Source organism: Amaranthus tricolor, chromosome 4 (assembly GCF_026212465.1).
Source record: "Amaranthus tricolor cultivar Red isolate AtriRed21 chromosome 4, ASM2621246v1, whole genome shotgun sequence".
Classification (NCBI taxonomy): domain Eukaryota; kingdom Viridiplantae; phylum Streptophyta; class Magnoliopsida; order Caryophyllales; family Amaranthaceae; genus Amaranthus; species Amaranthus tricolor.
In genome coordinates this window covers 22543008-22562719 of record NC_080050.1, presented here as the reverse complement: position 1 = coordinate 22562719, position 19712 = coordinate 22543008, and the positions used below count along the sequence as shown (strand labels likewise).

General features: G+C 32.2%; 1 protein-coding gene across 1 annotated transcript; it reads right to left on the bottom strand.

Annotated features, from left to right (window-relative positions):
- Positions 1-201: 201 nt before the first annotated feature.
- Positions 202-1123, bottom strand: LOC130811526 (uncharacterized). The gene is made up of 2 exons (XM_057677851.1): positions 936-1123; positions 202-607 (listed from the first exon to the last, which is right to left on the bottom strand). Exons 1-2 carry the CDS (start codon positions 1066-1068, stop codon positions 387-389), a joined length of 354 nt encoding a protein of 117 aa, XP_057533834.1. The 5' UTR covers positions 1069-1123; the 3' UTR covers positions 202-386.
- Positions 1124-19712: the final 18589 nt, after the last annotated feature.

Genomic DNA, 19712 nt, shown 5'->3' with positions numbered 1-19712 from the left:
AGGAAGAAAGTTAAAACGTAACGTTTTACAAAATCGTGAATATAATAATAAAATTTTACTTTTCGTACTATAAAATAATAAAAAAAATTTAGTGCTTATAAAAAGATTTTAAACAAAATAATATTTTTTTAAGTTTAATATTTGAAAAGAATTACAAAATCGGAAAAGGTTTAGAAATTAAAGATGGTTTGAAATGGATAATCAAAGGATTAGAGCTTTGAATTAAAAATTCGAAATAATTAATCGAAAGATTATGATTAAGAATTTTAAATATGTTACACCCCTACTTCAGTAACATCTACTAACTCCCAAATTTTGCTTCAAAACAACTAATGCAAGATTTTCAGTAACAACACCAGAATCCCTAAAAATTGCAGAAAGTTTTTCTAAACATAATCCAATTTAGAAATTACATTATCCAAATCACTCCACATCAATAACTTCCCACTGTAAGATACATTAATATACCTCATAGCAAGATCATGACACTCCCTACAAATATGAAAAATTGCATGAAATGCATCCATTAATTTTCCGCCATTTGTACAATCTGGGTGTTCTGCAAAAGCTAAAAAATTACTTTGTTCTTTGAGCTTCTTCCAATTACCTGCACTTAATTGGAAACACACGGAATGTATGAGAATCCATTCTTTTCTTAGTTTTTTGAATCAAGTTCTGTTTATCTTCTGGTTATTAATGGGTTAAAGAAGAAGAATCCATTCGATAATCTAGGTTTGTTGTTAGTTGGTTACAGTAAGCTAAAGAAAAACATGAATGAGATAATGTAAAAGATTTGACAGCTAGTAGTGATGAAATGAGGTTCTAGGGGTGCTTACAAGGAAATAAAACTTATGAGAATTTAAGATAAGACTTTTAAGATAGACATTGAAAATAAAAAGTCTTATATCTTATTTGGCATGTTAGAGAATACTCACCCTTTTCCAAGATATTTTTCTTGGAGATTTTCTTCTTTTTTAGTTTTATTTTCCTATCTCCATTTCTTTTAAACAAACAAGAACTTGAACTATTTTTTAGACAAAGTCCCACTCCCTTCCTCAAATCCCACATGCCAAACACCCCCTTAAAGATTTGTTATTAAAGGAGGAGCTATAATGGTAGTGGTTTAATAACAACCCATCAAAGGTAAAAAAATTCAAAGGTAAAAAGCTCAACACCTTTAATGAATTGTTATTAAAGGAGGGATTTTCATGGTGGTGGTGGTGGTGGTAGCAGTAGTGGTGTTGGGATGGGGCGATGGTGGTGATTGGGAAGAGGTAGAGTGAAGGTAAGGTGGGAAAGAAGGGTTTAACTGAGGGTAATTCGGTAATTAGGTTAGATTAATGAATTTAATTGAAAGTCAAAGGTCATTTACCTTGGTCAACAGTCATTTAGCATGTCATCCGATAAAGTGGCTGTAGAGATGTTGTGTTTGGTAATTTGTAGACCATTGTTTGTAAAAAAAAATTTCGAGACTATATATTCTAAAATGACTAAACTTCAATGTTATAGTTGACAAATAATCCAACAATTTATATGTTGATTGATTGGACTACTCAAAATTTGGGTCAACTTATGAACAAGGTTGGCTTAGAATTAATATTAAGGTTTGCTTTAGACGTTCCTTATTTAAATGGGCAAAAAAATATTATAATTTTTTGGTTTGAAATCATAATAAATTATAATAAAATTGTTCATTAAATTATGTATAATTATTATTTATGTGAATTTACAGATGATATTTGCTACCAAAAGTCAACCGTAAAAAACCTATTTTTTTTTAATCAGCAACAAGAGTGTAACAACACTAAAGATTGGTACATCTAACTACCTCAAATCCACTCTTGGTGAAAGCCACAAATGCCATTAGCGATAACAGAATATTGTTGTATTAGGGTTAGCTTAGGTCAATTCATAGTTTTTAAAATTGAATATGAAAAGTCCTACTATAGCTAAATGAGCATGTAGTGGTAAAACATATCCTATCTGGATTTAGCTTTTTGACTTGGTGATTCATTAATTAATTGTTTAGTAGGTATTCAACAATAAGTATTCTTATTTTAACCTAAATGTAATTATAAACTCGAATATGCTATAAGTAGAACGAACAAGTCAACTCAGCTACATGAATTAAAACTTTTTTAAAACACAAAACAAGTATTGTCATGAAAGAGAAAAATATTTTATTATTCCATAAAAATTGTACCAATTGCTCGTGATAACAAAAGTTTGAAAGTTTGTGTTAGGACCAGATTCTAAGTCCTATAGACCAAAAGATAACGAAGCAACTCTGGACTGGACCCTATGTGGTCTTGACCAAAAGACAACCAGGAATAACTGGGTTGGGCCATGGGTTATCTAGGCCAAGAGACAACCTAGATAGTCCGAATCGGACCTTTGATGATCTGATCTGTAGACCATCATTGACTGGATGGAAGCCTTCAACTCTGGGATGCTAGAAGGGTCTGCTAGAGACTATAAGGGTTTAACGTATGGATAGAGATAAATGATATCAATAAAATTTGATGGGATTTGAGTCATTAATGAAAAGAAGAAACCACATAGTAACTCCGCGGTATCTCTCCTATAAGAATTATGTGCATGATATATGCGGTCAATGGTGATTGGAAGAGGTTTCACCTTTTTAAGAAAGGTCGAGTTTTGTATTAAATGCATGGCTTTAAACCAACAAGACAGGCCACGAGGAGAATTATGGTCTTCTTCACACGAAACCCTAAGGACATGTACCAATGTCATTAACATTAACCTCATAAAGTCAAAAGAAATATTCCATGAAACCATAATCAGCTGAAGACAGACACTGTACGATCATTATTATTGGTAACCTTGGACATCAAATACCAGGTATCTAATCTTCAATAGGTGAAAGCATTTACTATCGAATATTTATTGAACTTCAAACAATATTTGTTGAGAACTAAGTGTATGAACCAAGAACATACTTCCTCCTATTCACCTTAAGTGTCTCATTTTCTTATTGGGTCAAGTCACCTAAAATGTCTTATTTCTATTTTAGGTATGTTAACTTTACTAACATTACTCTTACTAAACTTTTTTTCACATTTTTAAAATTATTAACCCCACTTTAACCCTATTAAAATTTATAAGCAATACATTTTTTCTTTCATATGTGGTCTTATTTGACCACCTAAAAGAAGATGAAAAGTCAAATGGGACACATTAGGTGAATAAGAGGGAAAACTAAATAATTATTGGCATTTAATCAACAAGACAAAAGAATTATTAGACATAACTTCGGCTTCATGCCATAAACAAGCCCTAATATTTAATCGTCCAAGCTCAGGGCCAGTGCGCACTTAGGCAAGGGTTTATTAGACATAAATTTTGGGTGTTGATGAAGGCCTCCGGAAAAACATTATGGGCCTTTCTAACCCTTATTACTTGTGTAGGAACAAAAGACATTCAGAGTGATCTTATTGCATAATTGGCAAGATAAAAAGAACAAAATTCCAAACAACCATCATTAACCTCTCATAAGGCAAAAACCTAAAGACTAATCTGAACTTAGTCATTTGATTATTTGTATCCAGTCCTAGACATAAAGAGAGAGGAAGCCAACCATTTATATATTAGTCAACATCACAATAAATCACGAAGATGTGATCACTTAAATAAATTTACTCAACACCCTCCCTCACATAATTATTCCATCTAAAAATGAGAAAAAAGGTGAAAAACTCTGAAAGGACATGAAGAAAATAATTCCACTAGAAACATTAGCAATCAAATGTCAACCATGCCATGCCAGAAAAAGTAGGTTTGACATCAAGTATGTTGAATTAAAGCAGATCACCATTCGCATTATAATTGTACTATATATCAACTAATGTCTTTCTAATCCCTAATCTTATGATTTAACATAAAATTTTGGCATGATCATTTCATGTTTTATCATAGTAATTTTTATTATTGGCGTGGAGGGTTAGCATTAATTAACTTCAACTTACGTGTATTAGCCAAATACAAATATCACTTAAATTCCTTTCCACACAACCATTATTTAATTGGTTATGGTCATGGTCATCAGTCTAATTTCCTGTACAAAGTCAGAATTCATGAAGAGGTAATGGACAAATTCTATCATTAACCTTCGAGGATCCGAGGGCAGAAAAAATATGCCCAATAAATTTAAATCCTCAAATAAAAAGAGTTAGAGTATATAAGATGTCTTGTGGCTTCAACTTTCAGTTAAAGCTTTTGATGAGATACCATGAAATCAACTCAAGCAAAATCTTAAGCTGATAGTTAAGACACCATGATATGTTATATAAGATATAAGGAGAGCCATACAAAATAAGAGATGCTTAATATCAAGAGGGCATTATTTTTAACGAGCAAAAGAAAGTGAATTGAAGGCTTATTCTCTGTAAAAAAGGAATGGAAAAAGTCACGCAAATCTTAGGTTAAATCATTACTCCATATCCAGAGGAATTCGTAGTAAAAAGGGTCATCTACTGATATTCTCTCGACATCATTGTCTATAGTTGGATATTCTTTTTTACATCAATAAATAAATATATAAATAAATGCCTCTATTTTTGAACTTGTTTGGAAATATGTAATTTAATTTAAGTTGTATAGATTTTAATTATTTTATTTTTTTAAAATCTCAACTTTAACTACTAATAATATAAAGGTGAAATTAACACAAATTCAAATTTAAATTATTTATTTGCTAAACACTAAATATGAGTCAATTTAAAATTTTCCGAATTTAACTTGAAATTATTTAATCTTAATTAATTTTTTTAAAACCTAATTAATAGAGAAGTGGTTATATTCTCAATTAGAACATGTACAATTTCTAATAAAGTTTGTTATGAGCTTGATTTTCCTTACCCACTCTCTTATCATTATCATTTCTTCTGTCTATCATGTACTAAATAAATCTAATGAAAAAATTTAATTCAAAATAGAATCTCAAAGTATACGCAAAAGAACAAAATCGTTTATTTTCCATCTGAATACTAGCAAAATATCCGACCCTCCAACTCCTATCCGAATGCGCACTTTCTAACTTTGATTCATCACAATTGCTCCATATATTAAATTTTCTAGAATATCTTATAAATATTGTACTTTAATTTTCGTAATCTGATTCAATTTTAAAGTTTAAATGTATTTTTAGTTGGAAATTTGGTTTGAATTGGACTGAAAAAATCAAAACGAATTAATTTGATTTGGTTCGATTTGGATTGCGGCCCAATTAATTTGAATTGGATTGAAAAAAATCAAAAACCGAAATGAATTTTGTTTGATTTGGCTTGTTTTATCAAAAATCAAACTGCAAACCGAACTTTCATCTTTATAATTAGTATATAAATGAGAATGTATTATACATTCTTAACACATGAAATTTCTAGATTAATATTCATGAAACTCATTGGTAGTTTGGTACCATTACAAAAAATCATCATTACTAGAAAAAATATCTACACTGAAAGGAAAATTAGTTTGTATGGTGGTGGGGTAAAGGTTAGGATTAGGGTTAGGGTTAGGATTTAGGAATAACTTTATTTTGTAAAGGCCAAACAAAAAGCACTAAAAAATCATTATTAGTGGAGCTAACCACTAGAAGCAAGGAGTTAGGTATGTGCCAACTGCCAAGCCACATCAAGATAGACAGAACCTCCCAAATTAAGGACATTTTATGTTTTTGTTAAAATTACTTTTCTTAATGAAATGCCAATATCACATAATAGATTTGGAGATGATGACAAAATACCTTTTTTTTCTAACTGTTCTTGTTCCCTCACTTGACTTGCTTTTGAGCAAGCTCAATGATTTCATTTCTTATAGACAAGAGTGCTAATCCATATTGGTTCACTGGCCTTGGAATCTTGTTCATCAAAATTTTCCTCTCCATTATGCTCTACTCTAATCTCTTTGATGTATACAATTCAGAGACAAATACCAAATATTGTCTAATTGCACAGTTCTACTCTAATCCACTATGAAAGTGACAGAGATGTGTATGCTGAGGTGGATGTGTGGTAATACTATGATGGATAGGATAAGAAATCAGGAGTTCGCGGAGAAGTTAGGGGTTGCACTTCTCTCCGCAAAGATGCAGGAGAACAGGTTGAGATGGTTTGGACCTGTGTAGAGAAAGACACATGACGTCTTAGTAAGAAGGATCAAATGCATCATAGTGGAGGGCAAGAGAAGTCGAAGAAAACCTAGGAGAACGTAAGACGAACAAATTAAAAGTGACATGCATGAACTTCACCTCTCCAAGGAACTAATCAGGGATAGGGGCAGTTGGTGGCGCCTTATGTACTTCTTAGATTACTAAACCCGTCCCTTTTACCCATTGTTTGTTATTGTTCATTGTCTTTAATTTTCGCTCTTTACCTCCTTCTTTACTTTTATCTTTATTTTTAGTTACTTGTACGTATTCTATTTATTCTATTTGTAAGTTGCAGGTTTCTCTTTCTTTGAAGACCTTTCTAGAGCCGAGAGACTCTTTGACCGCTCTCTCTTCTATGAATATGAACTGCCGTCGTTCTTCCCTTTTCAGACCCTAATCATAGTTTTCTATGAGCGGGATACATTGGGTATGATGATGATGATGATGCACAGTTCTGTTATATTATCTATGTCACATGCTATTTATATCAAAAATTAGACATATGAGGAGAGTGAGGAGTGACCATATATATATAGAAAAACAAGATCGCATCATTGTATCATGGTCGTATTGTAAAGATTTTAAAATTTAGTAGTGCAATTGAAATATAGGCTTGATTGACCGCAAAGTCATTTGTATTAGCCGTGAAGTACATTCACAGCCGTTACCGCGACTATGACCAAAATCGTATTTTTGAACTATAGAAGTGAGTGACGAATATTATTGATATTTAATTAGTGTTGTCAATTTCGAACATCCACGATGAACACCAAATGTTGTCTAATTGCACACTTCTGATATGATATCAATCTCACATGCTATAATATCAAAAATTAAACATACGAGGAGTGACCATAATAAAAATAAGGTTGCATTATTATATTGTGCAATCATATTATAATGGTTTTTGAGTTTAGTGTAAATTGGATATAGGCCAAATTGACTGCAAAGACATTTATATTGGCTGTGAAATTCGTTTTACAGCTATTACCACGACCGTGATCAAAACCGTATTTTTAGACTATGAAAACAACTGACAAAGTTATTATTGATGATCTTTAATTACTGTGGCCAATTCCGAACTTCCACGAACAACACCAAATATCCAATCCGTTTATGATTGACTATCGATTATAGTGTAAAATATCCTCCACATTATTGTATACTAGTTTAGAAACTCGTACAATGCTTGAATTTATAATAATCGATATATGTAAATTTTAATTATAAATAAAGGTTAATTATATATTCGTTATCAGATTTCAAATTTCAGTATTTAACAATTTGATAATGGACATTTAGATGTATATAATAATGCAACTAAACATATATATATATATATATATATATATATATATATATATATATATATATATATATATATATATATATATATATATATGTATATGTATATATATATATATATGTATATATATATATATATATATATATATATATATATATATATATATATATATATATATATATATGTATATATATATATATATATATATATATATATATATATGTATATATATATATATATATATATATATATATATATATATATATATATATATATATATATACATATATATATATATATATATATATATATACATATATATATATATATACATATATATATATATATATATATATATATATATATATATATATACATATATATATATATATACATATATATATATATATATATATATACATATATATATATATATATATATATATATATATATATATATATATAGATATATATATATATATATATATACATATATATATATATAGATATATATATATATATATATATACATATATATATATATATACATATATATATATATATATATATATATATATATATATATATATATATATATATATATGTATATATATATATATATATATATATATATATATATATATATATATATATATATACATATATATATATATATATATATATATATATATATATATATATATATATATATATATATATATATATATATATATATATATTACAAAATTTAGATTTATAAATAAATTATTGTTTGTTAATTTCTCATAGCAAGTATTTATAAGGCTGTAAGATTCAACATTAAAATTTTGCCAAATTTGCATTTGATAATTACCTTATATATGTGTTTATTATAGGTATTAAATATTTTAATGCAATATAATGTAAAAAATGCCAAATTACATTAGAAACAGCTTAAATTCAAGTATGTAATTTTTCTTTTTATAAAAAAATTTCATTATTTTATCCAAGGTTTATTTAATTTACACCTAAGTAGTTTTTGGCCCACTAAAATCTTGACATTTGTCGGGGTAATTAAAAGAGAACCACGTGAAATTTGACAACTCTTTTAATTAATTGTATGATGGTCGAATCATATGTTTTTTAGCTTAACGCAAATTATAGGCCTTTCATCATTTTGCCATTGTTACCACAACCACAACTATGACGACTGGTAAGTCAATGTCTATTTATTTTTGGACTTCTTAAAAGTGAGTTATTATTTTTTACGTTATCTTTTAAGTTTGTTTGACTGTTTGTATTAAAAGCTTCTAATAAGAATGACTTTTCATATAAATTTTTATGAAATATACAATTTTATTACCATGTTAATGAAACTTTTATTTTAAAAATAATTATTTATAATTTTCTATTTCCACATAATACAGCCTTTTTAAATGGTAATACATTAGAATTAATTTTTGAAGAAAATGAGATGATTCAAGGAGAACAAACAAAACCATTAATGTTGTCATGATATTTCCTATCAAAATTACACTAATTTTTCATAATCATCATACCCACCAAACAAACCGTAAAGGTAATTTACTAGTAAATAACATAATAATTATAATAATATATTTTCACAGCCAGGTAATAAGATCATAAAAAATAATTAAAAAAGGTTAAAAATAACAAATTTCATCGTTTAAAAACCTGTAGCGTGTGAAACTGATATTGGATGATATATGATTATATGTATCATCATTTAGAATCTTATATTTTAATTGATTCAAAAAGACATGTATTTGATAAATGATAACGAACTACATTAAACTTCCAGTAAATAATTGTTTAAAAATGACTTTAAATTTTTATAAAATATTGATATGATTTTATTACGGAAATTTTATTTACCCAAATTATAAACAAATATGTTAAACAATTGCCCTGCATCAGGGTGCTCGTACAAGCACCATCTGTGCCTAAACGAGCGACATCTTCTGATCATTCCCTAGAAGCTTTGTGTATTGTGCCATTTTCAAGGAACCTTCCTTTCTTCCTGTTTCATTGTTCAAGGCACGAACCAAGGCCTTCCTTGTGCATCTTCTAGCCATGTTCAAGGCACCTTACATGCACCATATTAATCATCTTATTTAGTGATCCAAACATCAATTCCTCATGTCCTATTGCACACACATCATCCTTCTCTAAAGTGCAACCCATGGATTGGGTTATGAAAAGATCAAAGTCATCTCCCAAGTTAGGATAATTCGCACTTGCGCTAACTATCTCTCCCTCTAGTCCAATTTACCCACCATCATCAAATGTCACCTTCTTAGGTAACCCAAAAGCAATCTCATCACCCTTGTGGCCTAGGAAACCACCACTAACTTGTAGCATGTACAATTTACTCTAATTTCTTCTTCCTCTCATGATCCCTCTAATGACTTTCAACATCCCACCACTAGCCTTGAAAGAGTATTGCTTAGCTTCCAATCTTCCTAATGAAATGAGGTTCCTCACAAACTAATTAAGAACATACCTCACCTCACTAAGTCTCCACTTGACACTATCATGTGTCACCATAACAATTACCTTACCAGTACCTTCCACAAATCTTCATTTTCTCATCATTTGGCAAAGTGACTAGGTCTATATCACCCAAACTAAGCTTAGTAATTTTTTTCTTCTCACAACAAACGTGGAGTGAGCAATCGAAGTCAATCACCCATTTCTTCCCATAAGACAATCTCCCATCAACAAGAAGTGATCTATAATTTTCCTCATTATCGACAAACCCTAGAGCTGCATCCTTGCTATTCTCAATATCTTTTCTACCAAAATTCCTCAAGATCTCTCATTCTTTTGAGGTTTTTCTTCATTTCTTTGCATCATTTGAATGTGCCCCTTCTTCTTGCAATTGTAACACTCCTTGTTACTATAATTATTTCTCCCTTGAGACTTTCTCCTTCCTTGGTAACCATTCTCCTTAATTTTCCCTCTATTAGAAACCTCCCTATACAAGCCTTCTTCATAACTCCTTTTCTTTTCCCCCTTATATCTCACCATGAACCTATCATTCTCTCTCAATGTCTCCAATTCTTGATCAAGAGTAATAGATTCCCTCCTAATGACCAAAACCTGTATTATAGCTCTTAGGATGAGCAGACAAAAGAAGTAAAGCTTGCTCCTCATTCGACAACTTCTTATCCGCAATCAACATTTGACATACAAATTGGATGAATGTGTTAATGAAATCTTGCATACTTGTATCCCCCTCCTTCATGATACAACTCTCACCTCAAGAAAATTTTGTGATAAGAGACTTCGAAACATACATCACTTGAAGCTTCTGCAACAACCAAAGTTGTTTAAATCGAGATTCTAATTAGAATCATTCAGAGAGATAGAAACGAATTGTAAGATCGTAAGATTCTACAATGAACCTAAATTTGCTATTTAATCGTAATATTTTCATCTTAAAAGTTTAAGTTTATGAATTAAAGTTTCATTAAATTCATTTTAAAGAATGACAATGGAAAAATAATTAATAATTATTTTGAATCTTCATACAGATAAAAGAAATTTATGTTTAAAAAAAGTATGATGTTAGATCATTGAATCAAAAGAAAAATTAATGAAAGATGATTTATAAGAAAAATTAATAAAAATTAAGAATAAATTTGTAGAATCGGATAGCTAATTCGTAGAATCATGTTATGATTCTACCTCTACAAATTTTGTTGTAATTAGAATCGTAAGATTATACCAACTTACGATTCTACCTACAATTCAAATCGCTCGCTTGATTTTGGATTGTAAAATCGTAGAATCGTAGATTAGAATCGTGAATTTAATAACCATGGCAACAACACTTTGAGATCTGTCTCCTGCAAGTAGTTATACTGGGTTTTGGGTGCAATGGCAAGCCTAATGGTTAATTTAGTTCCTTAAAAAGGTCACTAAATCAGCGTTTTAAATCCGAAGAAAATTGGACTACTTCGCTCCCCAAGTATTGACTAAAATAGAAAGATAGATTTGGCCCTACACTACGGTGCTTTGACGAGCACCATATGCGTTCGAGCAAGCATCATCTTCTAATTCTGTTGAAACTTTGTGTGTTTGCCTCATTTAAGGCACTTTCCTTCCTTGTTTCCTCTTTCCTCCTTCAAGGGATGAACCAGCAAGGTCCTTCTTGTGCACCTTCTTATTGCCTCTTTCAAGGCACCCTAAATGTAAAATATTGATCACCTCATATAGTGATCCAAACATCAATCCCTCATGTCTCATTGAACACACATTTTCCTTCTCTAAGGTGAAAACCTTGAAATGGGCTATGTGATGACCAAAATTATCTCTCAAATTAGAATAATTGGCACTTTCACTAACAATGACAAATTACCCTTATTTTATGTCTCTTGTTTGTACAGTCTGGTGTAGATATTTGAGAAAGTTTTATATGGATTTGGTCCACACTATTTTAGTGTGCACTAACTGTAAAAGATATTAAAATAGTATGTATTTTTACTTGAAAAATACAATCAAATACAATCATTAAAAAATACTTATTATTATTAGATTGATACACACGAAAATAGTATGAACAAAATCTATATAACGCTTTTACCATATTTTTAGATTGCAACTTGCAAGAATAACACAAATAAGATTGAGAGGACTTTTAGAGTCAAACCTCGAAAAGAATAGATAAATGAGCAGCTTCAGCCGCAATGGCAAAAATAAAAATGGAGTCCAAGTCACTGCCTGTTGGCAACTGCTCTCAAATTGCATTTCTTCCATCACAATAATATCCAATTTGAGATGTCCTTTAAAAGTGGTATTCCATAAGTATAGTCATAAACAGTTTTAGATAATACTTCATACTAACCTTAGATATAATATAAAAATTAGTACCTAGAGACATCTTGCTAAGATATTATCAGTATATGGAAACTAGAGCACGACAATTTCTAAGGAACGGTAAGAGGGGTGTGTCCTGAACTCCAACATAGAAGTTATGAATTTTGTTTTATATATGCTATTGTGATGATTTTTGGATTTAAAATTAGATTCTAATAAAGTTTATTTTGTGTAAATTTTAAAAAATTTAATAAAATTTATAACACTTGACAATGAGTTTTAATTTATTTAAAATTTATCGTTAAATATTTGAATAATATTTAAAAATTTAACTTTCTAATAAATTTTTATTTGTTTTCAAAGTTCATATATGATTATGTATACTGTTGTGTCAAGCTCCAATTTTCACCTTGATGGAGGTGAGTTCGATCACCTCATTGCTTACTCAATGGCTTGCACTATTAAGAATGATGATGAGTATGAATTGAAGCATGGAGCGATATGTTTTGAATCACTTGATGAAGGATCAAAGTGGAAGACTTTGTGTGCCTTGATGAAGGCAAGGGAGTGCTCAAGAAAGGGTCCTACATGTGCCTTGAATGAGGCACAACACAAGGGAAAGCGGGCTCGAACGAGGTAGCAAGCATACGAAGTCAGTAGGCACAGAATGACAGCCGCTCGACCCAAGCAACCTCCAGCGGGGGTTTCTTTCGGTTGCTGTTTTAATATGACGGTTTGTATGGGCTTTCAAGCCTTTTGTTTAGGCTTTCTTATATGTTGTAGGAGTATATAAGAGAGGTCTTTGAACCCCATTAGGGTATTGTAGAAGCACATACAAGAGTAAAAGTTAGGTTTACACTATAAGAGTTCTTCCTCTTTGTATATGCATGTTTGTGTGAGATTGAGTTTAAAGGTTCAATCTTTACCTTGAGAGAGTGTTCTCAAGGCTTGTGAGAGTTGATTCATTAATGTGTGTTAATGTATTAATGATAAGATACTTGTTTTGAGGGGGAGGTATCCATAGATACCTCATATTTCTTGCGTTTTTGTTCTCCATTGTTGTTGCTCTGTTTTTGTTGTTTCTTTATGCCTTCTTATTCTTGTTTATTCTTCACCAATGTCATAGCCCATTCACAACATATACAGGGAGGTTCCAGTTAATTACATTAATATTGCTATTATACTAAATTTGATATTAAATTTGTAATATAGCAAAAAATTTACAGAAAGGGGCTTGAACTAAAGTAGTTGAAAAGCACCGAAATAATTATAATATAAATACATATTTAATAGAAGTACATCCACAGACTACAATACTCATCAAATATGTACAATTTTAGTCGGTGAACAATAACAAAGCATTGCTACGGAAACAGATCATCCACATACTACGTCTTAGGTTTTGATATCCATTTTATGAGATTAACTCATATAATTAACTTATTTCTCTAATTGATCATTTAAAAGCATAAGTGATCACTTTAATTGACTAAGTGTATATGAATTAGCCAAATAGAGATAGTCACACTATAAAACCATCTAATTTAAGAATTTGAGTATATTATAACGCTACAAATAATAGCGCTAATTGTGACATTTAAGGTATCAATATCACATTTATCAAATGTTACCAAAATAGTTGTTGACACTAGTGAATAGTACAAAAGAGTCGAAAGATTAAAACGATATAAATGCAGACCATAGTGAATAGTACCTTTGACATAGCGAAGAATGCGATGAATAGCAGCCATATGTTCAATTCTAGGATCATGCATATAGAGGCAAACCTGCTGAACAATATATAAAATATCTGGGCGGGTGAATGTAAGATACTGCAAAGCACTAGCGAGGCTACGATACAAGGTAGGATTATCACAAGGAGAACCAGCATTAGCACAAAGTTTGCCGGAGGTAGCAACAAGAGTAGCAATAGGGTTACATTGAGACATGCCAGCCTTTTCAAGAATTTCAGATGCATACCATTGTTGAGATAGAAAGAGGCCCGTAGAAGTACGATTAACAGCAATACCCAAAATATAATTAAGAGGACCCAAATCCTTCATGGCAAACTCAGAGCTAAGTTTGGACATAAGAGACTCACGGAGTAAATCAGAAGAAACCGTAAGAATAATATCGTCCACATATAATAACAAATAAGCAATATCAGAACCATGACAATAAACAAAAAGACAATTATCAGAAATGCTGTTAGATTATCCAATAGTAGTCGCAAAAGTGGTAAACCGGTGGTACCAAGCACGAGGAGCCTGTTTGAGACCATAAAGAGACTTACGAAGCACACAAACATGATCAGGACGAGTAGGATCACGAAAACCCAGAGGCTGATGCATGTAAACAGTCTCAGTCAAGTGACCATTCAAGCATTCTTAACATATAGCTGATGAATAGACCAAGACCTGGAAGGAGCAATACTTAAAACAATGTGAATAGAAGCAGGTTTCACAAGCGGACTAAAAGTTTCATCACAGTCAATGCCTTCCCTTTGAGATTTACCATCACCAACAAGACGCGCTTTATAGCGTTCAAAAGAACCATCAGACTTGGTCTTGACACGAAACACCCACAAAGACTGAATGATATTAGCATTAGGAGGACGAGGTACCAAATCCCAAGTATGATTCTCAATTAAGGCATCAAATTCCTCTTTCATAGCTAACTTCCAGTTCGGGTCACAAAGGGCATGAAGAGGAGATTTGGGTAAAGGTGAAAAAGAAACAGATAAAGCTTGGGAGTAGTATTTGGGATTGGGTTTAAAAATACCATGCTTACTACGCGTAACCATGCCGGGTGGTGATGATGAAGAGTGGGAATGGGCTGGGCTGCGTGAGGCAGGCCCAGTAGACGTTGGGATAGCAGTTGGGCCGGAAATGGTAGCAGGCCCAGAGGTGGAGGGAGAGAATGCTGATGGGCTTAAGGAATCAGTAGGCCCAGGAGGAGATGGGGGTGGGAAGGAGTATGATGGGCTGGAGGAAACTGTTGGGTCGGAAGCAGGGAGAGGCTGGCAGAGGGAGGGGGAAGCAGGTATTGGGCTAGGTGAGAAATTGGGCCCAGAAGGTAGAATAGGCTGCGGAGGGGAAGTTGGTGGGCTAAGATGTGAAAGCTGAATAGGGAAAGGGTGAGGAGTTGGGCTGGGCGTAGGAGCAGGCCCAGTAGAGGATGTTTTGATGAAATGAAGTGGGATAATATCATCTAAAAATTCGTAGTTTTGGGGAGACGGGGAAGAAGATTGAGAAAAAGGAAAGGTGGCCTCGTCGATTAGAACATGTCGAGATATAATGATTGTACCGAATGAGAGATCATAGCACTTGTAACCTCGATGAGAGGATGGGTATCCTAAAAAGACACATGGAGTGGAACGTGGATGTAGTTTGTGAATAGTAGTGGAGGAAAAAAGAGGAAAACAAAAACACCCAAAAACCCGTAGATGAGTATATGTAGGAGACTTATGATAAAGATAATGAGTGGGAGTGAAATTACCAAGAAGTTTAGAAGGAAGAATATTAAGGAGATAAGTAGTCGTGTTTAAGGCGTGAGGCCAAAAAGACGGAGGAAGGGAAGTATGACATAAAAGAGTACGAATAATGTTATTGATGGAGCGGAATTTGTGCTCGAATTTGCCATTTTGAGAAGATGTGTAAGGACAAAAAAAACGAAGAGTAATACCCCGACTAGTACAAAATTGATGAAACATATTATTGTCAAATTCACCCCCGTTATCACATTGGAAAGATTTGATATTAAGCTCAAATTGGGTATTAACAAAAGTATTGAAATTCACAAACACATCATAAACATGAGATTTGCGAACTAAAGAAAAAGTCCACAAAAAATTAGTATAATTATCAAGAAAAAGAACATAATATTTATATCCGGATGGACTAGAAATAGGAGATGTCCACAAATCACTATGAACAATATCAAAAGGTTTAGAACTCATAGACATATTAGCAAAAGGTAATTGAATATGCTTCCCTAAAGGACAAGAATGACAAACAAAAGGAGAATTTTTATTACATTGAATTAAACGAGAAGAGTACAAGGAACTTAAAATCGCATTGCCCGGATGTCCTAAACGGGAATGCCAAATACTAGAAGGAAAAACGGAAAAAGCCGATGATGTGGAAGATGAAGAAGTAGCTCCATGTGCGGATGGGAAAGGATAAAGATCACCCATGCTATTAGATCTCAGGACGATGCTCCCCGCGACCAAATCTTTCACAGAAAAGCCAAAAGGATCAAATTCGACGGAAACCATATTATCATAAGTGAATTTACGAACGGAAATAAGGTTTTTAACAAGTTTAGGTGCATGTATATCAGAACAGATTTAAGTATTGTCCATTAAATTAGCATTTTCATTATTTCTGTCAATATAGAAAGAATGCTAGATTTAAGGCCCTAGATCTAATACAATAATACACTCACAAATTTGATTTTCTAATGATTTTAAGAAACGATACAATAAAGAAGACATGGGAGATATTACAACGAGTTTTGAAGAAATAACAAGGCGGGAAGTATTAAACTTCAATCTTTAAGAGATGATTTAAAGAAAAATTAAAATAAAAAAAGAAAATTAATTCAATATCAATTATCAAGAGTAATAAAATCTATCAAATAAAAATTATATGCGAAAATAGTTAAGATAAAATAATTGTTAAATAAAATAATTGTAAAAAATAATGTTAACACTAATGGAAAAATATGATGATATTGTGGCCATAATTGAAGAAAAAAATAATATAATTAAAATTTTTTGTTGAAAAACTTATATATGAAATATCGAATTTGTTAGAGTATATAACATATATTCTGGGGCATTAAGCATTATAACCCTGGCTTTGGCAGCAGCGTGTTTCTGGTAGAAGGAGGCAACCTTATCAATCAGCTCTTTATGATTCTTATGTGCAAGTTTGAGAGCAGATCGAGTTGTAGCAAGCTCCTCCCTGGCACCATCCAGCTCAATTTGTAGACTTCTAGCACGTAAGAAATATTCGTTTCCTTAAGCTGGGACACCTGGAGATCCTTCTCCACACCAGAGAGACGAAACTAGTACCTCGTACATTGCTCCTCGAGTTCAGCAAGCCTCTTCTCAGCATGGTCAGCTCTAGCAAGAGCATCCTTAAAAATAGAGGTTGAGCCCGGACACATACAGGGAACGTTGAGAAAGTCCCACCTACAGGAGAAGGAGGCCCAATAGCCTTCACCAGGTCCTAGACAGCCTTCAGTTGATATTCAGGCTGATCTTCGAGCCCAACAATGGTTTTAGCTTTCACTTTAAACTCTGACTCGAGATCAGCCATTTGGCGTCTTAGTTCATCTGCCTCCTTAGCTTCGGCTGACAAAGGGGAGGAGGACTCTTGTAGCTAGGGATGGTCATGGGTCTAAGACCCTGTTGGACCCGCCCCTTTTATAAGGGTCTGGGTCTTAATTTTTGAGACCCATCGGATCCGGATTCGGGTCTGGATCCAAAAAATTTCTGACGATTCCGGGTCCAGGTCCTAAGGTAAAGACCCGGACCCGGACCCGAACCCTAAACTTTTAAATTTTATATTTTAAATTTCTGATATTATGAATGGCGTGACGCATTCTCATTCTCAAATCCAGTAAAGCATCGAAAGCCCTAATTTTTCTTTCTAGTTTCTCGACTTTCTCCTCTAACCTCGTCCTCTAGTCCTCCGCCTCTGCGACATCGCCATCGCCAGCCGTCTTCTCCACTTCAGTCGAGACTCCAGGTACTTCATTTCTTTGGTTTTATTTAATTTTTATTTAATTTGGGTACTGGGTAATTCCAGCCATCGCCATTGACGACCTCTAGTCCTAGTGATTCCAATTTTTTTATAGAAGATTATAAAGATACCATTTTTATTGACTTAATCTTTGTGGGTACAGGGTAATTCTTTGTATTGTGTTAAAGAATGGAGGAATGAGGAAGTTTTGATAAGTCATCGCCACTCGCCAGCCATCGCCCTTTTTGTTCTTCTGGATCGCTCATCGCTGTGACTGTGAGCCTGTGACTGTCTGTATGCCCTCTTAATCTCTTATTCATCTCTTTTTTTCTCTTATATTAATTTAATTTGGTATAGTATTGTTTTCTTCATTTGATTTGATTTGAAAACAAATTTAGATTTATTGTTATGATTTTGATATGAAATCTATTGATTGAATAGGTGTTTAAATTTAGATTTATTGTCGTATAGTCGTATGGATAATGAATGAAAATCAATCACAATGTACGTCCAAATCAGTGGCACAACAACAAAATGATTTTGGTATGGAGTCAAAAAATACATTGAATGTAGGTGAAGAAGGGTTTGTTATTGATAATGATGATGGTATTCCAAGTTCTTGCACAAAAGATAAGGGAAGGAAAACAACCTCTGAGGCATGGTATTATTTTGTAAGAGAGGAAGTAAATGGTGTGATTAGAGCTGTTTGTAAGCATTGTGGTGTTAGTCTAGTAACTGGTGGTAGTAGTGGAACATCTCATCTCTTGAAACACGCAAAGAAAGTTTGCTCAGGAAGACATTTGAATCTTGCACGTGATCATAACTTCGCATTTTATTGATAAACAATGGGTCTTACGAAATCGCACCTTAAGGTAAAATCTTACTTATTTACTCATGTAATCATGTTACTTTTAATTTTATCATTTATCCTTTGACTAAAACATATATTATATTATTCTATATAGGTTTTGCTATGTGCCTTGTCCTCACACTGGAGGTGTTATTGTAAAGGTAATGATGGAGTGTTTGTCTCAATATTGTTTAGAAAATAAAATATCTGCTGTTGTTGTTGATAATGCCACTACTAATGATGCAATGATAAAGATTTTAGTGGATAAGTTTGAGAAAAGGTCTTTGATGCTTGAGGGTGATCTTTTGCATTTATGTTGTAATGCTTACATATTGAACCTAATAGTTCAACATGGATTAGGGGTTATTAGTTCTGCAATTGAAAAAGTTCGTGATTGTGTGTCTTTTTGGATGTCAACTCCTAAAAGAATTGAAAATTTTTAGGAGGCTTGTCGTTTTTTGGACTTAGTTAACATTAAAAGGCCTAGTCTTGATTGTAAAACAAGATGGAATTCAACCTACTTGATGCTTAAAAGTGTTTTGCCGTTTAAAAATGTGTTTTCAAGGTTAAGGCGAGTGAATAAAAAGATGAATTTTGTTGTTCCTAGTGATAAGGATTGGGAATTAGCTGAGCTTGTTTGTGATAAGTTAGAAATTTTTTACAATACAACTAATGTTTTTTCTGGAAGAAAGTTTATCACTATCAATCTTTTTTTCCGAAGGGTTTGTGAGATTAAGCTTGCTATGGGTAGATGGTTACAAAGTGATGTTGAAATTATTAGATTGATGACAGAAAATATGCTTGAAAAATTTGGCA

Bases quoted from the DNA above. Each gene is read 5' to 3' on its own strand.
- LOC130811526 (XM_057677851.1), bottom strand. From the start codon at position 1,068: ATGTGGGATTTGAGGAAGGGAGTGGGACTTTGTCTAAAAAATAGTTCA. The intron at 608-935 runs GTGAGTATTCTC...AATTAAGTGCAG, and splicing joins GAAAAATATCTTGGAAAAGG to GTAATTGGAAGAAGCTCAAA.